At 34.1% G+C, this 22500-nt stretch overlaps 3 protein-coding genes across 4 annotated transcripts in view; 1 reads left to right on the forward strand and 2 right to left on the reverse strand.

Annotated features, from left to right (window-relative positions):
* LOC135093148 (NACHT and WD repeat domain-containing protein 2-like) overlaps positions 1–6538 on the reverse strand; it is a 92461-nt gene extending 85923 nt beyond the window's left edge. Inside the window, 1 exon segment of the mRNA XM_063992059.1 lies at positions 5391–6538. The gene's annotated coding sequence lies outside the window, so the exon portion shown is untranslated.
* On the forward strand, positions 931–3096 carry LOC135093149 (uncharacterized). The gene is made up of 5 exons (XM_063992060.1): positions 931–1409; positions 1522–1692; positions 1949–2079; positions 2247–2329; positions 2592–3096. The coding sequence occupies exons 1-5, from the start codon at positions 1395–1397 to the stop codon at positions 2843–2845; spliced, it is 654 nt and encodes a 217-aa protein (XP_063848130.1). The 5' UTR covers positions 931–1394; the 3' UTR covers positions 2846–3096.
* A 2206-nt stretch (positions 6539–8744) lies between the features above and the next one.
* The window catches only part of LOC135093172 (uncharacterized), an 18747-nt gene continuing 4991 nt past the window's right edge, over positions 8745–22500 (reverse strand). For both annotated transcript variants that reach the window (XM_063992108.1, XM_063992107.1), the window contains exons 3-6: positions 16283–16377; positions 14759–14929; positions 11350–11490; positions 8745–9749 (exon numbers count right to left, since the gene is read on the reverse strand). In XM_063992108.1, coding sequence (XP_063848178.1) covers positions 9618–9749; positions 11350–11490; positions 14759–14929; positions 16283–16377 — 539 coding nt within the window. In that variant the 3' untranslated portion in view covers positions 8745–9617. The remainder of the gene's footprint in view (positions 9750–11349; positions 11491–14758; positions 14930–16282; positions 16378–22500) is intronic.

Genomic DNA, 22500 nt, shown 5'->3' on the forward strand with positions numbered 1-22500 from the left:
TTCATGTACTGTGTGTGAGTTTTCGGGATGTGGCACCCAATCTGACTACGAATCACAATATCAACACGTGAACAGAGAAAAATCTCACTGCCAGCTCTGTCCTGGGCTGAGTTAACAATGGTGATCCATCTGGAAGGAATTGAAAAACGGTTATAATCTAAATTTCAATAAATGAATATATAAGTAGAAACAGTACAAAGACAGAGCTCGACATCACCATCAGCATCTGTAATATCAATACGGGATAAAGGCTTCCCCACCCATAAATCTTCTTCATTGTCCATCTTCAGTAGGCCATCCTGATATAACTTGTTCTTTAATGTGTTTCCTTGTATGTCGTATCTTTTTTTTTTTTTTCAACCATTCTTGGGTTGTCTGTTACTCTTAAGTGTCTATTGTTATCTTTTCTTTTCGTCAGATGACCATCCTTCAATGTCTTTTTTTTCGGTCATAATGACCTCTGGCATATAACGAAAATTGCAGAATAGATTCATTACCATAAACTATGACTCCCTGAACGTTTCCCTTTGTGTCTTACAACACAAAAGAGCAGTCAAGGCATCCCCGCTAAGACAAGTATCACATTATACTACCTACAGTTTACTCACCTATGTACATTCTTCATTCAAAATTCAAGATTAAAACTAGCACCTGTATCAGTCTCGGAGTCCCCATCTGGAAAGGGGACCAGAAAATTTCTGGTCGGTCCAAGTTGGGTACATTTAACTTTCCCAAGTTAGACGGTTTTATATATATATATATATATATATATATATATATATATATATATATATATATATATATATATATATATATATATATATATATATATATACTCGTATATATATATATATATATATCATTAAGCTCATAATGATAATAGAAGCAAAAGCGTCACATATTTTATTAAAATCAAAAACCCCGACAATGGTGTTTGTCTCGAGACTGGTGACTGGGTTAATACTAAACAAGGCGATCGACAAAGATAATATTATTGGAATTAATTTAAGTTAGCCGCGTAGTTTCAGTGTGAAATGTCAGTAATTTTGGGGAGGAAAAATTAATGGATTCGAACTGCATGCAGGAACTATATTCACATCGCGCTTCCTACACACAATGTAGAAGTGCCAGTGCAGTGTATGGGGCGCGACTAAACAAACAAACCAACTTTGTTTCTAAAAGCAAGCACACAAAGTCTCGTATCATGGCGGGCGTGCCTCTTATGATTGCTTATCAAGTTGTTTTTCTCCCCATTATAGATTGACATTCTACGAAGAAAATAGTACGATTTCACTCTGCTGCTGACTGTACATATATATACAGACAGAGGGCAAGGCGCTATTAATATGGAACTAGGTGGCGGTGAGGTTCACTCCTGAAGATACTGAGGCGCCATGTTCGACTCAACGGTAAAGTTGTGGTGGCTCTCATGCTACATTGTGTTCCTGTGCCGAACTTGATATAGTGGCATTTCAAGCATTGAGGAATCTAAAAGTAATACAATATATTTTCTACGTCAAGATGTATGTAGTGTCGGTGATGGCAATGGCAGTGCTGGTGATGGCCGTAGCGGATGTCAGTGATCGTGTCACTGCAACTTCGATCAGCGACCTAGACACGGTGACGGCAGCGGCCAAAGGGGGAGGGTCACGCTCCACAATATATCTCTTTCCTGGGACCCAAACCCTCACGGTATTTCGATAGTACATAATTGCATGAAAGAATTTTTTATTCATTTATTTTATTCGTTTGTTACTTTTTTCACGTTACAGATAAAATCATGGCAAGCTCCACAGCCTTTCTAATCCCAAAGAGCAGTACAAGTTTTGGTGTTTTAACTTTGAGAGTTTTTCATCTTGATAGATGGAAATCAGCTATTCAGGATTAGTTGTATTGTATATAAATGTTGTTAATCGTGGCAATAAACGACACCTTTATCTCTCGACAGACTTTGAAGGTGCAAGAGACGATAAGCACCACATTCACCTCTTGTCTCTCGACGGAGCCCGGCCTGCAAACCTGTACGGATTCTGTCACCGCCCGCTACCTCGTGGCCACCACTCTCTCTTTCCAGCCGTCGTGAGTGAATGTTCAGCCATGGGCAGAGAAAGCCAGAGCGAGCGAGCGAGCGAGCGAGCGAGAGAGAGAGAGAGAGAGAGAGAGAGAGAGAGAGAGAGAGAGAGAGAGAGAGAGAGAGAGAGAGAGAGAGAGAGAGTGTTTAATTAATTATTTTCTTTCCTTTACAGCAAGCGTGCTGCGGACCTACAGGCAATCTCTCAAAAGACAAAACCATCTAAAACTGACGCCATCTTGGGAGAAAATAAGCGAGGTGTTTATACTTCATATTACAAAATTTTTTCCACAAACAAACATGCGTACAAGACTTCATATGATTCATTTATTGTAAACAGCCTATAGTAATTATAATGCAGATCAAGTATCTTAATGCGTGTGAAAAATCTCTTACACACTAACTCTGTCATACAGACTTTTTGATTTTTAACCGAGTTGTTAGATGCACTGATGCAGTGTCTAACGTCCCTTCTCTAATGCGAGCAGATAATTGATGAGTTTTATCCATGATCTTGCAGAATTCCTGTCCTTCATCCCCGTGGTGCTCCCCGTCAGATACGAGACCGTGACGTTAACCTCGATTAAATACACCTCTACCATCAAACACCCGTCTGTCACCGCCACCGTGCAGATTAGTAACTGCATCCCACCCGCTGTGCCTTTTGAGGCCGAGGAATGTCCATCTTCTGATCCTGCAACTGATCCTACAACTTACCCTACAACAGATCTAACAACTGATCCTATAACTGATCCTACAACTACTGCCTTGTAGACAACATTGACAAGCTAGGTAGACCACAAGCACCTGAACGCACACCGACCATGACCACTATTGCATCTCGAACTGGAGCACTTGGCGGACACGATTACTAAATATTTTATCATCTATCAGTTTGGCAGAAAAGGCATAATAGTTTTAGCTACCGTTTAAGAGGCTGGTGTTCAGGGTCAGTCATAATGTACTGGTATTTTCTATGTAGTTAACAACTTTTACGGTTTAAATAAACGCTACATCGCATTTTTTTTTCTTTCTTTTTTAGCCTCAAAAATCAAGCAAAAAAAAATGTTGTGTTGATTGGTTAGTTTGGCTTGAAGTGGACTGGACGGCTCCAAGTGGTCAGTGATTACCGACACCAAATTTGTGTTCAAGACAGAATGAACAATCAATACAAGTCCATAATGTATTGGTAATAATAGAAATAATTATGTCCATGATCCAACAATCAAATGACGAACTCTCTTTTCGTGACACCTAAAATGGACTATCATGGGGAGTGAGGCAACTCATTCATATATATATATATATATATATATATATATATATATATATATATATATATGCTGAGAAATAAATAATCACTTCCAAAATTAGCAGGCTAGGGATATTTCCATAAAACCTGAAATATTTCAATCTAATAATGTATGTGTACAGCACTGAGGAAGAGAGACATAAATTATTCATTATGTGGCTGGCTGGCATACGCAGAATTTAGCGGATGTTAGGCAGATATTCAAAGAGAAGAATTTAAATCACAAAATGTGGATGGATATGACTTGTTGAAGGCACTAGTGATGTATTTCAATTTCCCATGCCTTTCTCTCTTTCTTTAAGTGTTGGCGTGGTCAGTTCTTTTGACCCGTTTTGTCTAATAAGGGTACTCCGGCATATCAATGTTACCGAATCAGATTTATTCGTTTTGTTATGATCGTTACCAGGTTGGGGATCATTGAACCACGAAAACAACGGCCGTGAAATCGGATCGAGGTGTTGGTAATGCCTGTTACCACGCTGGTAAGGCTCTTGCTTGGGAACGTTACCAAGCGACTTTGAAATCAACCCTAAGAATCAGCTACATTGGCAATAGTAACTATTAACACCACTTTTAAAGAATCGGGTCCTTATCTCTATGGATTGTTAATCTAACGGAGATCTGAGTTAACTCGTATTTTTATTTATTTTTATTTATTTTTGGCGGTATCCAACCTGATTATTTGTTTACAAGTTGTCTGGAAATTTAGTAATATGAATACTAATTCCATTATCTACATAGCTCATGTATATGCTCACTCGCATGCACATTCATTAGTCATACTGCAACTCTCTAGTGAAGTGTTCTTAATTCGTTTCAGGCCATGGGCCACCAAACCAATAATTGGCGTAGACCATTTCAATTTTGGAGATCATTTCAATTTTGGCTAAAAATGAGGTCAATGATACAGCACCAAGTACTGTACACTGCATAATACAGCGCACAGCGTAAGAAATGGCCAGAAACATTTAATTCAGTTCACAACATAGTTGTCCATACTTGTAAAACAGCATAAGACGGATGATACAACTAATCATCTAAGCAGTTCGGTGGGTACTGCATGGCGACAGCACTACGGCAGTGTTCTATACTTATGTAGTCGCGCGGCGCATGACAGGTGTCCTTGACTCGTATGTACAGTACGAGTAAGTACAGTACTTGGTCTTGGTCGCGTATAGCGGCGTGAATCTTGAACATTCATTTTAGATTGAATTTTTAAACGATTCGGTGCACTTACAACTACAACTTAAAGATTGCCATTAGCTTTCTTAAATAGAAATAACAAAATAAAATGAACAGACAATTATTTATTTTCATAAAAATGTTCATGCTGAATCTTCCATGAATTTGAAATTATGTAGATTCATTCCAAGTTGATCTACGAATACAGTGAACGTCTTGTGGACCATCCCAAAAAAACACCACGTACCAACAGTTGAGAACCACTGCTCTATTGCCTGTCGCATAACTATTAACCAATCCAGGTTCTAACATTTCCATCCATCCCACGCGCCCTGACCTGTCTGAGAGCTTTTTTAAGAACCTTCATTAAATGCCTACCCAAGGTCTAAAGATGCTGTGTCATAATCATCCCATTATCTGATGTCTCATTAGATTGTATGTACAATAAAAACTCAACAAGTTCGTGAGGCACGGCTTCCTCGCTGTGAAGCCATGTTGGGAATTCCTTATCAACCTATGTTTGTCTAAATTCTTTCTAATGTTCTTAGCAATTACAGATTCTACCACATTACATGGAAGTATTTCACACACACACACACACACACACACACACACACACACACACACACACACACACACAAGAAAACTCAACATTCCAAAGAAGGAAATACATCAGTACAATATATCAGTAAAATATGTTACCGGAAAAAAAAAGTGCTAAAATTATTAACGGCTTTAAGAAAAATGTGATCAAAGATTTTTAAGAGACGCGACACAACGAGTTGAAGTTAATCGTGTACAAAGAACAAACACACTTCACTGTACCTTCCAGACAGTGTTGTTATGGCGGCAGAGTTCACCAACCTGACGGTGGTCACGAATCACAATGACATGACACGTAACCAGTGAAAAGAACTGAAGACGGCGGCGTCACCGAGCGGGTGTGCCAAGGACTTCAGTGTGCCACCCACCAATGTTGACCATACACTGAATGGCCTCGGTAGTCTTACGTCCTAGTTTGACCTACTTTTTGTTTAATATTTAAGCTTAACATTCGCTTTGGATACTAGAAAGTAATTTCAGAGTATATCATCATGCTTTCTATAGATATTGTTTCAATTACAAGCTCTAAAAAACAAACATATTTATTTCACAAGAGACTGCGCAGGTGGCACCACTACACCGTTGCCAAGGCAACAAGAGACGCTACTAGTGTTGACCTTGAGTTGCCTGTTTGGACAATAATTATCATTACCTTACAACACTCCCACGATATCTGAACAGTGAATTTATCTTATAGTACTGTAATAAGTCATTTTAATATTAAGTGTGTGTGTGTGTGTGTGTGTGTGTGTGTGTGTGTGTGTGTGTGTTGTCTTAAAACAGTCAATCTATGGATGAATATTGCATGTAAGTAATAATACATGTTGATATCTAAAAAGGGAAATGAACATTATACAATAATTCAATGAAAGCATCTCAAAACTTTACGTATGATATGCATTTTACGCTTTCATTTATACTTAACTACAATTTCCTCATGAAAATATGTTGTTATCGTCGATATCCTTCTTTCGAATAATAACCTTTGTGCTACATTGCAGAGATGCACTCAAGTCAAATAGCTCATATACTTGCTACGAATTGTAATGTCGAGATGTAAGTCTATTGATCCACTCGGCAGAAGCAGATTGGGACGGAAAATGCTCCGGACGCATGTGAGGGTATTTGACTCGGTTGTATGGACGAAGGAAACTAACAAAAATAGTTTCCCTTGTTGTAGTCGATACAAGACGCAAGCACTTGGATACAGAAACCACAGTTGACCTAAATCAATCTGCATATTTTTCAAATCTGTTATTCTGCTGAAGGAAATCAGTTGTGTCAGAGTATCGTAAATGTTACCTAACTATCGGCACTCAAATATTTACCCGTGCATGTTATGGAGGTAATACCTCCATTCTGCATATCAAAATTATGCGCAATGAACAACAACAACAACAACAACAACAACAACAACAGCAGCAGCAGCAGCAGCAGCAGCAGCAGCAGCAGCAGCAGCAGTAATAATAATAATAATAATAATAATAATAATAATAATAATAATAATAACAATAATAATAATAATAATAATAATAATAATAATATTATTATTATTATTATTATTATTATTATTATTATCATTATTATTATCAATCATTATAACAACAACAATGATAACGAAAACAATAATAATGATAGTAGTAATAGTAGTAGTAGTAGTAGTAGTAGTAGTAGTAGTAGTAGTAGTAGTAGTAATAGTAGCAGCAGCAGCAGCAGCAGCAGCAGCAGTAGTGGGAAGAGGAGAAGAACAGAAGTAATAATGAAAAAAAAAAAAAAGTAATAATGCACCCGTATTGATATACTGAAGTGACATCCCATGCACATAGCTCAGCCAGATCAGAGATAATTTACGGGGAGTGTGGATGCAACTGACTCGCGACTTCACCGCCACTAAGCTGAACCCAAGAGTCAGTAAGTGGTACTGTTGTGCAGTCCCCATAACCCGGTTCCGTGCCCCATAGATGCCCCGACAAGAAGAACCAGGTGGGTTGCACAACAAGAGTAGAAAAGTAGTCTCTTCCCTTGGGCAACAACAAGAAAGGCGTCAGACATAGACACAACCTCAGGCCTGTTTTTCTATACACTCAAATACAGAAATGCTTCGTAATTTATTATGGATGGGTGCAATATAATGCACTCGAAAGTTTAAAAGAAATTCAAAACAAAGACACTTAAAATTAAATTAAAAGTTATTTATGGATGACTACCAAGTACACACACAACTATAACTAAGTAGACTATGTATGAGTGCCCATGGGAGTGTTTACATATATATATATATATATATATATATATATATATATATATATATATATATATATATATATATATATATATATATATATATATATATATATATATATATATATATATATATAAGTAATTACGAATGTATTAAATTCTTATATACGTATATTTAACTGTGAATGTATGAATCTGCCAATAACTGAGTGAATGCAAGAACAAAAGTGAAAGTTAATTTAGTTAGCATACACCGTGGAAATAGAATGACATCCCATCTCCATGGCATAAACACACGTGAGTAGATCTTGATACATATGTAATTTAATTGATTGTATAACCACCTTTAATTATGATAATTTCGTTACTATTTACTTAATGCTAAGATTATAAAGATAAGCAAAGTTCTAATTTGGGGGTTTGTAAAAATGTTGACATCTACAGGCCCTGCCGTGATAAATAAATAATTGATATACTCGTATATATATATATATATATATATATATATATATATATATATATATATATATATATATATATATATATATATATATGTTACAGTCAATACCTGAATCCAGACAATTTGTAAAGTGACTTATTTTTTCAGGCAATTTGTGAACTGCCTGGTTAGGTTAGGTTAGGTTAGGTTAGGTTAGGTTAGGTTAGGTTATAACCTAACCTAACCTAACCTAACCTAACCTAACCTAACCTAACCAGGCAGTTCACAAATTGCCTGAAAAAATAAGTCACTTTACAAATTGTCTGGATTCAGGTATTGACTGTAACATATATATATATATATATATATATATATATATATATATATATATATATATATATATATATATATATATATATATATATATATATATATATATATATATATATATATATATATATATATATATATATATATATATATATATATATATATATATATATATATATATATATATATATATATATATATATATATATATATATATATATATATATATATATATATATATATATATATATATATATTTTACTTATTGTATTGGTTATATTAGCAATGTTAAGTATTTGCCTCAAACACAATTGAAGTTATTCCACCTTGGTAGTAGTATATATCAACCTTACCTTACCTCGTGACTTTTTGTAAGAAATGTGAACTTATGCTTAGAGAGAGAGAGAGAGAGAGAGAGAGAGAGAGAGAGAGAGAGAGAGAGAGAGAGAGAGAGAGAGAGAGAGAGATTAAAGCAGACTGAAACGCTTGTTCACTCTCTTCAGTGGATATAAACCATTTATGATTAGAGAAAGAAGAGAAGGTAATTCTGGGAAACTGAAGGAAGCTTGGCCAAAAATACTTTATATTTCACCATACTTAGCTATACATCTTAAAGAGGCAATTTTTAACATAATCTTGGAAATTTTGATAATTTCAGGTGAATATTTTTAAAGAATTATTTGCATATTAAGTGTATTTGGAGCCTTTATTCTATATCTGAACATACCTATAAAATTAATAATGAAACATATTTCAGAGTATTAACTGTCTGATTATTATGTACTTTCTGATGAGGTATGTATATCATGATTTTTTTATTATGTACTTTTCATACAAAATAATCAAAACAAATATGGATACTTTACAAGTATTTTGCTATCTCCTGAGTAAAAAAAACATGAGTTCAATACAGGCTTAACTACCAATGGCAGAGAGATTAAATATTACACAGTGTACTTGAATTTCAGTTACAAATATATCTAGAATGACAAAAAAATATGCTACTGATGCATTTACTTCCAAGCTGAGCACATATTATTATACAACAAGCATTATAAAATGCATTCTAATCACTTATGTATTGCATAACATAAACAAAGGAACATACTGAGTATTCAGCACAATTATTGAAAATGTACATCAAGTAAGTTCTTGTATGATCATTTTCAAAATCATTATATATATATATATATATATATATATATATATATATATATATATATATATATATATATATATATATATATATATATATATATATATATATATATATTTATTTATTTATTTATTTTGCTTTTTGTAAAAGTACATACAGTAAATGTATATTGATTATCTTAGATTAGACAATAAACCAACATAGAAGCCATGAGAAAAAATTCTACATGGTTCTTCCATCTTACTTTTAAATAAAATATCTGATGAATGAATACAATAAAGTTTTACAGACTCTGGTCAAAGATGCCAACTGCAATTCCATTAGAAACCATCTTCCGAAGCATTATATAGAGACCAGCCATCTTCCTTGCCACATCAGACTCTTTCTCAGCTTTTTCTTCCAGGAAATGTGAAAGCTGAAAATGTTAAATTAAAATTAATAAAAGTGTAAGTACCAAGAACAAAATGAGTGAGTAGCTACACAATACAGTATGACTATGATTATTTCTCTCTTTCTTAGATACAAACTTCTTCAGATGGGATGCAATAGTCAGGTATTGTTCTAGACTATTTTTATATATTTTTCTTAATTATGATTGAAATATGCATGAAGCATATTATAATGTCTTAACCCATAGCGTTTAGTACGTATATATACATACCTATTACAGTAGTGTTTAGTGACATATATATATATATATATATATATATATATATATATATATATATATATATATATATATATATATATATATATATATATATATATATATATATATATATATATATATATATATATATATATATATATATATATATATATATATATATATATATATATATATATATATATATATATATATATATATATATATATATATATATATATATATATATATATATATATATATATACATTTTTTTTTTTTTTTTTCCCAGATTCTCATCAACTTTTTATTGTTCCCTTCAATCCTCCTGTGTTTTCTAGTTCCCAAAATAGTGTTTTATTTGAGACCTTATGAAACCCTTTCTTAAAATCTTAATATATGCTGTTCACCCATTTATCTCTTTCTTTTATCTCTTTCTTGTGTGCTGTCACTCTCTAGTAACATCTCAGTAAATTTGACATGCATGTCAAATTTCATATCTAGTAATATTCCTTCTCTTTGTAAATATTCTGTCCATTTTTCTTGTTTTACACACTGAACAGCCATTAAATCCATCCTTCTCCACTGTTCTGTAACTCTTCCTGATTTCACAGAACATTATAATATTGCATTTTAGTTTGATCATTTGTTGTTTGTATTTCTTCACAACATCCTGACATTCCACCTTTTCTGGGCTCTTTTCATTAATTCCTATAAACTTTTCTTTTTTATTGAGTGAACCTTATTACTCAAATACTTCTAAACCATGTGGAAAGAGATGATTGCTCATTACTTTTCACCTTACAGAAAAAATTCACATAAAATTACATGAGTAAAATGGACAGCACAAGGAGATGACTACAACATACACTTAGTTATGTAATTGTCATCAGAGCTTTCAGGAAGTTTCACTAAAAGGGGTTGCTGTGATGTTGACTAAAAGGGGTTGCTGTGATGTTGAGTGCTTAATAAAATTCACTGAACAGAGTGATAACATACAGCCAACTGTACAAGGTACATACACATTCCACCCACCATCTCACAGAGACTCTTTAGAAGGAATATCTGTCTACATACAAGGCTGGGATCCTCCACTGAGATAATAATACATGAGAGGGTTTCCAGTCCACTAACACTGCCTATTTTAATTGCCTTTCACAGCACACAAGGAATACAGTGGCAGCATTTTTCAACTTAGATCCAAACTGAGGTCCCTGCCACAAGAAAATATATCACTATACAAGTTAGGTACACATTAATCTTATGAATGCATGGAATAGTTTTTAAAAAATTTCAGAAATATAGATATTCTAACAATGGTTTGTACTCAAAAAAACACTAATGCAGTATTTGTAATCAGAGAAACTTACAGAAACATCACCATTCTTTGAAGGCACTTTGTTGGCACTAACATGCAGTTTTGTAATCTCCTTGATCAGTGCCTGAGACTTCCCCATCACTGTCTTCAGGGAATTCTTGTACTCAACCTCAGCTGCATCACGTGACTCAATCTGGTAAAATTACATGTACTACTTAAATTTGTTGCATACTTTTGATATCCCTAGCAGTAAGGAATGGTTTTCATATAAAGCTGATGATGCCACTGAATTATAGGTATCACTGAAATTCAAAGTGCAATTTAGCATAATTTTGTCAATGTAGCAATTGCAAATAAATAAAAAAAAATAATAATAATAATGGTAGCAAAAAGACTTTTTGCATTATAAATTGCCATTCTTCCTTAACAATGCTCCAATATTGAGACCCAGAAGTGAGTCAGTGAATAACTAGCAACTCAAAAAGTGGCACATCACAGGATGGTGAACCAAGCAAGTGAAGCTCACCAAATCTGTCACCTGACTCCTCCTCCCAATATTTTTTTTTTTCACTTTTGGTTAGTAAACTGAACTACCACATCTGCTCATGCTATCTACACATATTAGAGATTGGCACCTCACTAAATAAATACATACACACAAAAATGGTTTGGGTTCTGGTGTGATGATGAAGGAATTCTAGCAGGCCATCAAAATTGACACAAACTGAATACCAGAAAATGTCTGGATAAGGAGAGACCTTAATGAACAAGAAGGAGCTAAACTAAATTAACAAAGAACCAAGGCTTTAAAAATAGATAAATAAATAAATAAATAAATAAATAAATAAATAAATAAATAAATAATAATAATAATAATAATGATAATAATAATAATAATGATAATAATAATAATAAAAATAGCATAAAGAGATCAGATACAGAGAAGACATATTATTGAAGACATGAGATTAAGAAAATGGCACAAACAGGCATAGAAAAACAGAAGGAAGCCAAATGGAGAAAGGAAACTTGTTGCAGAATGTATATGAATGTGAATGCAAGTGTATCAAAGCTGATAGAATTAAATCAAATAATATCTAAGAGATGAAACACAATACTGTGGGCCTGGTCAAAATTTATGTAACACAGTAGAGGCAATAAAATTCACGAAGCCAATTATAACATATTGGAAAGAAACTGAAGAAAACTGGTAGAATGATGTTTTGGTAAAGAAGGATACAATGAAAGATTAAATTTTTAAATAGAAGAAGTAGGGCAGAAATCTTTTAAGAGTCATGGGAAAGAGAAAAAGATGAGCTACATATGCTACAAAAGACCAATGCTGAAGAAAAGAGGAATATGGGAAGTGATAATTAATTCATATAGTTATTTGAGGGAGCTGTTAAAAGAGAATATGCTTATTCACTGAACATTTTTGGTCCCATTGCTTTGGCAGAAAAGTCTTGTCTTATCCCTGGAGTGAAGACTTTGAGATACATGTTGTCTTTATTTTCCATTATTCTCAACCAAACTGACTGAGATTGTATGTTTTAATAGTTAACATTAGGTTATACTAAAGGGTTTTGCATCACTGAATAGATTATAATAATGACTCTGGGCAAAATAATAACATTCAATTATCTATCTAGGAACACCCAATCAACATCACTGGTAAGACTGTATCATGGCAGACTTATATGTAAATAATTCCTATACACATAGAAAAGAAAAGTTAAGGAATTAAATATTGGTGACAAGTTCTACATTTCTTGCAGTTGATAGGTCTTTATTTTTTAATTTTGTCATGGGAGGTCTTTATTTTAAAATTTTGCCATTCAATCTTTCCATCTACCTTGCTGGCCAATAGGCTAGTGAGGTAGATGGATATGAAGATGAAGGGACTAGATTTGTTTAGCAAAGAATCAGAGCTTACTGAAGATGTCAGAGTTGGATCATGGCCTAAAAGTAATCAGTGTAATAGAATTTAAAGTAAATGATGAAAAGGAAATAGAAAAGAAGAAAATGAAACAGCAAAGTAGATTTTGTAAAGCTTAGGAGGTATTTTGAGGAGAACTGGACCAGGTTTTACAGTGGTATTGGGTCTAAAAAATAAAATGGGAAGAATTTCTCAAAATCTACATGGAACGAAAAAGCAAGTTTACAAACCTATAGTAAATACAGCTAAGAAAGACTAGTTAAATAAAACATGCAAAATAACAAGATCCAATACAGAGGAGGCATAGAAAATATAGAGAAGACAGACCAAATTATGGAACAAGTATATGCAAGCAAAAAATTAATGTAAAATCCAAAGAGAAGAGAAAATGTGAAATACCAGGTTATACAATGGTACCTTGTGTTGTAAGCATATCTGGTTGTGAGCAGTTTTGGTTAAGAATATGAACTGACAGTGTGGTAACCTCACAAGAAAAGTATACAGGGAAATTGGAAAATATACAAAAAAAAAAAAAAAAGAGAAAAGAAAATGGCACAGAATGAGAGAGAGAGAGAGAGAGAGAGAGAGAGAGAGAGAGAGAGAGAGAGAGGAGAGAGAGAGAGAGAGAGAGAGAGAGAGAGAGAGAGAGAGAGAGAGAGAGAGAGAGAGAGACTTGGTTTAGCATTGGTTCAGGTCTACAGTTAATATGTGATTATGGGTGTGGCTTACAGTGTCAGCTGGAGACAAAAACACATTTCATGGACTGAACAGTCAGCTCCTATTTGTGATCAAAGAAAATTATTCATCGAGTATAGCACCAGATGATTTTCAAATATCTTGTATCCTAAAGAATAAAATGAATACTAAAAATGTGCAAATGTTTTTTAAATCCCCATTTTCAAAGATAAAAATTAGGAAATATCATCTAGTAAACCCGAGCAGCTTTTTGTCAAAATATTATGCAGGTCTAGTACTGCTTCACATTATCAAAACAAAACAAATGCATACACCTTGGTAGGAAAACAACACATTGGAGTTCCACATTTGATGACAGCATTTAGCAGTTCTACTCTAAAAGACTACCAACATTTCATAATGGCTCTGGTCAGCTTTTAGAGCACTGCAGGCACCTCATGAAGGATGAATAATCTAATATACAAGGAATAATTAATTTGATAAGTCCTGTCAGCTTTTAGAAAGCTGCAGGCACCTCATGAAGGATGAATAATTGAATATACAAGGAGTAATTAATTTGACGTGTGATTTCCAGCTATTTGCCTTTGACTTACATGGAAGTCAAACAAAAATTTGCTCTGCTAATTTACTATTAGATTTTGTCATTTGACTGAAATAAGAAAAGGGATAAGACAAAGGTTCAATAGTGAATAATGAATTATAATGAATTATAGTAAATAATTTATTATTTATTAATTATTAATTATAAATAAATTATTTATTAATTATCATTTATTAACTATTAATTTTAAAATCAAATATATAATATCTAAAACTATTTCATACTTACACTTTTGGTAAAATCCATGCTGTTAATGAAATTATTTCCTTCTGTGGTTCCTCCTAAATGGAGATACTTCTTAAGGACATTCATACCTTCCTCCCATTGGCGATCACTCTCATCCACAAGAAGCTTGGCCATACCAGGGTACTCAATTTTCTGGCTCTCATAATATTTGCCCTGCAAACATGGGAGTAGTGTACAATAATGCAATTACTTGGATCATCTGAAGATATGGTCATCATTAGAAATTCACAGCCAAAATTTATTCTCTTTCCATTCAGGTAGCCCAACAATCAGTTCAGTCATTTCATCATGTCTTTTCTTTTCTTTTTCTTACCACCAGTATAGATAACTGGGTAAAGAACAGGACTACAAAATACTAAAAAAAATAATAGCAGAGAGAGAGAGAGAGAGAGAGAGAGAGAGAGAGAGAGAGAGAGAGAGAGAGAGAGAGAGAGAGAGAGAGAGAGAGAGAGAGAGAGAGAGAGAGAGAGAGAGAGAGAGAGAGAGAGAGAGAGAGAGAGAGAGAGAGAGAGAGAGAGAGAGAGAGAGAGGGGGGGGGGGGGGGGAGACGGAGAGTGTGTTGGAGCTGATACAACTAAACCCTTGATATAATGAAACTTTTGGGCACAACACATTTAACTAACTCTGGGTGGTTACAAGTGGTGGAAGTGGTGTTGTGGAAAGTTGCTAGAATTTGAACAAAACATGAGCATAAACACAGTTATTGGATAGGACACGCACAGGCAATGGATGATAAGTCCATGTGTTCCTCCAATCTTCCACCACCCACAGCTGCTGTATATTACTAAGCGACTCACCTTACATGATGACATATGTCCTGCTGTAACAACCACCAGTTATAGTAAACTTTGAGGTAGTGATAAGACCTTCTAATTTGTTATCAAGTGTTTACTATAAAGGTTGGACTCAATGATAGTCCGTATTGTCACTACTCTCACAGAGACCTACTAATGTATTACTATCATCATTCTAAATGCAAGCAGCCTCTTGAAGTGTAGTAAAAGGCATGAGGGTAGGCTGTATACATAAATACAAATAGAAAAAAAAAACTTTCATATGGCCATTCAGATGAAAAAAAAAAAAAACTGATACACCTTCATACGAATATGTTAACCTCTTCTTTGTCAACTCCTATGAGCCTCCCCCCTACCATAAATGCCAGCCTATTTTCAATTTTCTTTTTTTTATTGGCTAAATCTATTGAAAAGTAATAAAAACAATGTAGAAAATAAAAAAATATATACTCAACTTGACCATTTTGGGGTTATATCCCATTGCAAACTTTGCTGTGAAAATCCATCTGTGGATGTAGAATCATCCACATTACTTTCACCATCACTTTTGCTGTGAAATGTGCATAATGAACAATTTTGGGTGCCTTCATTGCTTGACAAAGAAAGGAATAGCAGGAAAGCTGTGGTGTGGGTACTTTGCTTTCCTCCCTAATGCTCTCCTGAACATAATCTTTGTCTCTACCACAGTTTTCAGTATCACAGTATTACTTACACTGTATAAGTAGTCAAGAGAGTTGGCAAAATGGGTTTTCATCAACTCTAGGAAACTCTTAGTATTCCCTTCAATCAGGAATTTTGAGGAGAAGTCTGGAAAATATAGGAGAGAAATCAGAAATGTTTATTTGCATGTCTATGTCCCTCTCACTTATACACAGATACATTGTTACATAGTACTTATCACATAAAGGTTATTTCCTAAGGGTATGGAAATCAATAATAGACAGCCATAAATAAAAAAAAAATATGGAAGCATGCATCCTACAATTAATGAACTACATTATTCATTTACTCCTGACATCACAAAATCTGCATGTCACTAATTGGATTGCACTGCCACACAAAGCATCTCTTCCATAAACTTTTGATTTGGTGGTACCTAATCATCAAGGATCACATGTTTTTTTTTGTCCATGGATAACAAAATGGTTAAAAATTATGCAGTTATTAAAGTTTTAAGCATTAATCAAATCAGACAACATAAAATTTAAAAATTTGTGTATGAAATACTGTGATAATCAAGCAAATTGAATAAAATGTTATGAGACTTTAAGTTAAACATAATGGATGGAAAACAACTTAATGGGAAAAAAAATCATAAAGTAAACAAATGAATCAAGTAGAATTTAGTACATTACCTCTCTGTCATGGCTAAATGAACTAAACAAATTCATGACTATAAATCAGCAATCATATAATAATAATAATAATAATAATAATAATAATAATAATAATAATAATAATAATAATAATAATAATAATGATGATGATGATGATGATGATGATGATGATGATGATGATGATGATGATGATGATAACATACTGATGATGATAGTGACAATATACTGTAGTGTATTATGAGATCTGCATTAAATTCACAACTGCCACCAAAAGCCTTACCTACAATACTTATGGAAAGTCTTTGCTAAGAAGTATGGATTGACCAAGACTTGATCAATCCCAAACTTCTACTTTTCATTCTTGCTGGAAGTCTGCCTACATTTGGGATGTTCCTAAAAAGGGTGACTGCTCTAATCCTTTAAACTACCATGTTATTGCTTTCATTTCCTGCCTCTCAATAAAGTTTTAAATTTTTTTCAACAGGGAGATCCACAATTTTATATCTGATCACCAGTATGGGTTCTATCATGGCTGCTCTACTGGTGATTGCTTTCCTTATTGAGTGTTGGTCATCCTCTTTTAGGGATTTTGGTGAAACTTTTTGCTGCTGCTTTACATATCAAAAGTCTGGCACAAAGCTTTAATTTTCAAACTACCCTTCTATATCTTCTATCTTTTTCTCTGTAACTTCATCCCAAGTTTCCTTTCTGACTACTCTATTGCTCTGTGGTAGACAGTAATTGTTCTACTAAGCCTACCAGCAATGGTGTTCCTCAGGGTTCTGTCCTGTCATCCACTCTTTTCCTATTATTCATCAATGATCTAATCCAAACTTATTGACCTATCCACTTCTGTGCTAATGATATCACTCTGCACTTTCTCATGTTTTTTTCATAGATGTTCAGCTCTTCAGGAAGTAAACAACTTATACAGGGAACCCACAGAATGCCTGACTTCTGCTCTCTCTAAAATTTCTGATCACAGCAAAGCAAAACATAGTTTTGTTCAATGCCTAAAATACTCAATTCTTCCATCTATCAACTCAACACAACCTTCCAGATAATTATCCCCTCTTCTTGAATAACACTCAATTGTCCATCTCTTCTACACTGAACATCCCCAGTCTGTTCTTTACTAATAATCTAACCTGGAAACTTCATAACTCATCTCTAAAACAGTTTCCATGAAGTTTGGCATTCTGGATCATCTCCGCCAGTTTTTCTCACTCGTCCATGTATGAAGTATGCTTCACATGGAATGGGGGTTCCCAGGGGTGTATTTAGGACCCTGAAACATTGAGGGCTAAGCCTACCCATAAATGCTTGGTGGCTGGAGGTATGAGGAGCATCGAGTTTCTGACATACATTAGGGCCAATTTATGTGTTTTTGTATTTAGCAGTAACACTAAAAATATAAAAGTGTCATTATAAAACTTTCAAAGTCATTATCAAATTATGGTAAAGCATAAGTGCATTTAAAGACTTCTGACTGATGTATCATACATGTAAAAGTACTGTACAGACTTCAAAAATTTATTCTTTCAGGTACATTTACTGCAAAGAACAAGGCAGTAAAAACTGATGAAAAGCAATTGGCTGTTTTTACAGTGTACTGTAGTAAAATAAGCAGCATCTGAGTAACTGAGTATGAAGTAATTAGCAATCTGCCTGAATTATTGCCTAGTACAGGTGGTCAAGGGGGAGGAGCAGTGATATTACATGCTGTCCCAATTGTGAAATGAGAGCAGTGAGATGTAAGAAAGAAAAACTGATACATAACTAAACACAGCAAAAAAGGAGGTAAACATCAGAAGATGACATAGGCAAAATCTCCAGGTGACCCGAGACAGTTGTTTACTCCTGACAATCAGCCTAGAAAGGAGGTTCAAAGTTACTATGAAGGTTTCCCTGATGATGTTGAGAGTATTAATGGATCAATGATGTGTAAAAAGTTTAGTTATACAGAATAAATAATAAAAAGGCTAGAAAGTTGTATCATGCAGCTGAAGCCTCAGTTGGCAAAATGGAATCATTAAAGAGTAGGTGCAGAGAGAACTGGAAGTTGAAAATAGTTCATGGAAAGAGAAATGTACTGTTTTAGAAAAGGAGGGAAATGAGGAAATTAATGCTTGGGGCACTAAGTGTGAGGCAAGTGAGAAACAGTTGATCAAATGTAAACAAAAGGTCTGGGTGGCTGAGGTGCAAGCAAAGGATCTGAGTGAAAAGCTGAATGAATGGGGTAAAAAGAATGACAATGAAAATCCTGGCCTTAGGAAAATAATAAACTGCAAGATAAGAGAAAAGGAAGCTGTAGCTAAAACAGTCGTTAAAGTAATTAGAGAGAAAGAAAATTTGGCAAGAAATACAGTGGACGAAAAAGTGTGTGGTAGTCTTCTAAGTGAAAGAAGACAAGATAATAGCAAAAAAGGAGAGAGAGAAACATGAAAGGAGCATCATATTGGCTTTAGTAAAAATTGTGACTGAAAAGGAGACTGACTGAGAAGATGAAATTGAAGAAGTAATACAATTAGGTAAATATGTGGAAGGTCTAAGCAAACCCATGAAGATAAAGTTCATGTCCCAAGCTGCACCTAAGGAGACACTAAATAGTTCCTGGAGACTGGGAAAAGTAGAGGAGAATAAGAATACATGGGTAAGAAAAGACACAAGTGAGGATGAAAAGAAGAAAACAAGTGAGTTGAGGAAGGAAGTAAAAGAAAAAAAAAAATGGAATGGAAGAGGAAAAGAAACAGTTTTACTGGGAAGTCAGGGGCATAGAGCTGAAGAAATGGTGGATTGCCAAGGAAGGAACTATGGAGAAGAATTAAAAGTTGCATATACAAATGTAAATGAGCTATTATCTGCACAGGTGGAATTAAATGATTACTTATGGGAGAGTACACCAGATATGATAGGAATCTCTGAAACAAAGCTGAGTGATGGCATTCACGTCAACATTGGGAACGGAAAATACCATATGTGGAAAACTGATAGGAAAGAAAAACAAGACAGGAGTGACGATACTAGTGAAAAGAGACTTAGTTGCAGATGAGATGACATTTGAAGGAATATTAGCAGAAGTGATAAGAGTGAAGATGGAGCAGAGAGGAGAAAGCAATACGGATTTTGCTGTGATGTACATTCCACTAATGATAAGTTCTTGGAGAAAAAAATAGAATGAAAAGATTGAGGACACAAAAAAAGGCAGTGGAGTGTTTGATGAGTGTTAACATAATGATTATGGATGACTTCAACTGTAAGAATGTAAAATGGGAAGAATGGTCGGTGAAGGGAAGTGAAGAGTCGTGGGGAGAAGAGTTGATAAGGAGGGCTATGGATAACTTAATGACAGTGGGTGAATGAAAATACCAGGTTTTGAGGTGAAGACAAGCCCTCAAGGTTGGATCTAATATTTACAAAGGAATCAGAAGTCATGATGATAGTGGACTACAAGAGCCCAACAGCAAAAAGTGACCATATAGTGGTAGAGTGTACAATGAAAGTGAGAAGAGGAATGAAAAAAAGATGATCACAGAGTCAGAAAGTACAACTAAGGAAGGACAAATTTTGAAGGTTCAAGAATCTACTTCAAACATATGGACTGGTGTAAGTTTGATAGTGCTGTGGGAGTGGAAGAAAAGTGGAGAGTTGAAAACCATATATAAAAGGTATGAGAAGATTTGTGCTAAAGAAAAAAAAAAAAAAAAAGAGATGTCAGAAAGTGGGAATGGTTTAATAGAGCAGTCACTAAGATGGTTCTGGAGTTGAGCAAGTCAACCTATGAAGAGAGATTAAAAATGTTGGAAATTCCTACCCTTGAAAATAAGAGACAGGGAGAAGAGATTTAATAAACATCTATAAAATGATAAATAGTATGAAAAACGTAGGCAAAAAATGTTTTATAAATTTAGACACACAGAGTACAAGGGGACACATTAAGAAGCTGAAGAAAGTTAACTGTAGAAGAGACATCAAGAAGTATAGTTTTCATCGCAAAGTGTGAACAAATGGAATGAACTTAGTGAAGACGCTGTCAATGCCGTAATTGTCCGTGCTTTTAAGACCAGACTGGATAGATACAGAGACGGGGTACTATGAGGTTACTCCCCTCCCATAAACCACAACTAGGTAAATACACACATACATACATAATTATATTGCAGAACTTGAAAGTGAACAAGTCAGAATACAAATTTTTTTTAATCCAAATGGCATATGAATATAATTTTTCAATCATGAACACCAATTTTCCTCTGATCACTAATGTGCCACCTTGGACTGTTTTTATATGTATGGAAATAAAAGGAAAGAGAATTTTGGGGTGATTTCTGAGAGTAGTCTGTCTGACAACATGTCTGTCACATGTGCAACGTCTCTCCTGTGGTGTTATGATTTACATTACTATTTATGTGCACTTTTCCTGTTTTTTCTGTGCCTGCTAAGATATCGGGAAAAAAGCCAGCAGTCCCTGGCAAGAGGACAAAGAGCTCCATCACCAGTGCAGTGAAGGATATGATTGAAAAGCATGACAGCAGCAGGCAGGTGAATGACCTTTGACCTCGCAATGATGACTGGTCCTTATTTTATTCTTTTATTTATTGCCTTTATTATTTATTGTGTCATTGGTATTTTACTATATAATACTTTTAGCAATGCAAGTTACTAAAGAAATAATCCCTCTTGATGAAAATGACCGGAATTGTGAGCATTGTGCATATTATAGTTGGTGTCCAAACAAATTACTTTATATCCCATAATTTGTATTAGGAAAAACTCTTCCTGAATATGAAATTTCAGGATATAAGTTGCCTGCCTGAACTAATTCATTTTTTTGTTTAGAGATTCTAAGTGTTTATCTCTACACATTTGTGGTTAGGAATCATCCCACATTCTTTCAGAAAGAGCTCAGTCAGCCTAATAAAATAAAATAAAATCTATTGTGCTCATAGGGAAAACTGAAATACCAGAATGTGATTTAAGTGAAAAGAGGAAGCCATATAGTGATCAGGAATACAAAGGTTCCAAAATATACCAAGGAATCCATTAAGGATTTAATCCCAGCCTGAAAGCCTCTCAAAAGCTTAATTCTTGCCATCCAATCAACTTGTGTTTCAATGGATAACTCAAGGGGGCATGACAAATGAACACTGAAGCAATGAAGATGGGAATGAGAAAACTTGATAACAATATACAAACTGTTAGATGAGATGGAAGAAACAGAAAAGAGACAACTGCTAGAAAAAAACAAAATTTAGAAACAAGAGGGCATACAACAAATTTTTAGAAAAAGCAAGCATCTGAATGAAATAAAAATCATTTTCCCCTTTAGAAAGACAAAAGTCTATAAGAAGGTAATTTACTGGATAAATACACTGACTTCACAGCTTAATTGGCCACATTTTCTTGTATTTCTAAGAACATATAGATGTAATTCTTTACATTTGCTCTCAAACCTTCAAAATACATCATATTTTATTTACTTTTTCATTTTAGAAATGAAAAGTAAAGACCTTTTGAAAAATAATACAAAAATGTATGCAGTACAAATTTTAGAGATAAGACGATTAACCACTATTATCAATAATGCTTTGCT

This window comes from Scylla paramamosain, chromosome 42, assembly GCF_035594125.1.
Source record: "Scylla paramamosain isolate STU-SP2022 chromosome 42, ASM3559412v1, whole genome shotgun sequence".
Lineage (NCBI taxonomy): Eukaryota > Metazoa > Arthropoda > Malacostraca > Decapoda > Portunidae > Scylla > Scylla paramamosain.

Excerpts from the sequence above, each read along its gene's own strand:
- LOC135093149 (XM_063992060.1), top strand. Across the intron at positions 2,080-2,246 it reads ACTCTCTCTTTCCAGCCGTC|CAAGCGTGCTGCGGACCTAC; the intron begins GTGAGTGAATGT and ends TTTCCTTTACAG. Across the intron at positions 2,330-2,591 it reads CTTGGGAGAAAATAAGCGAG|AATTCCTGTCCTTCATCCCC; the intron begins GTGTTTATACTT and ends ATGATCTTGCAG.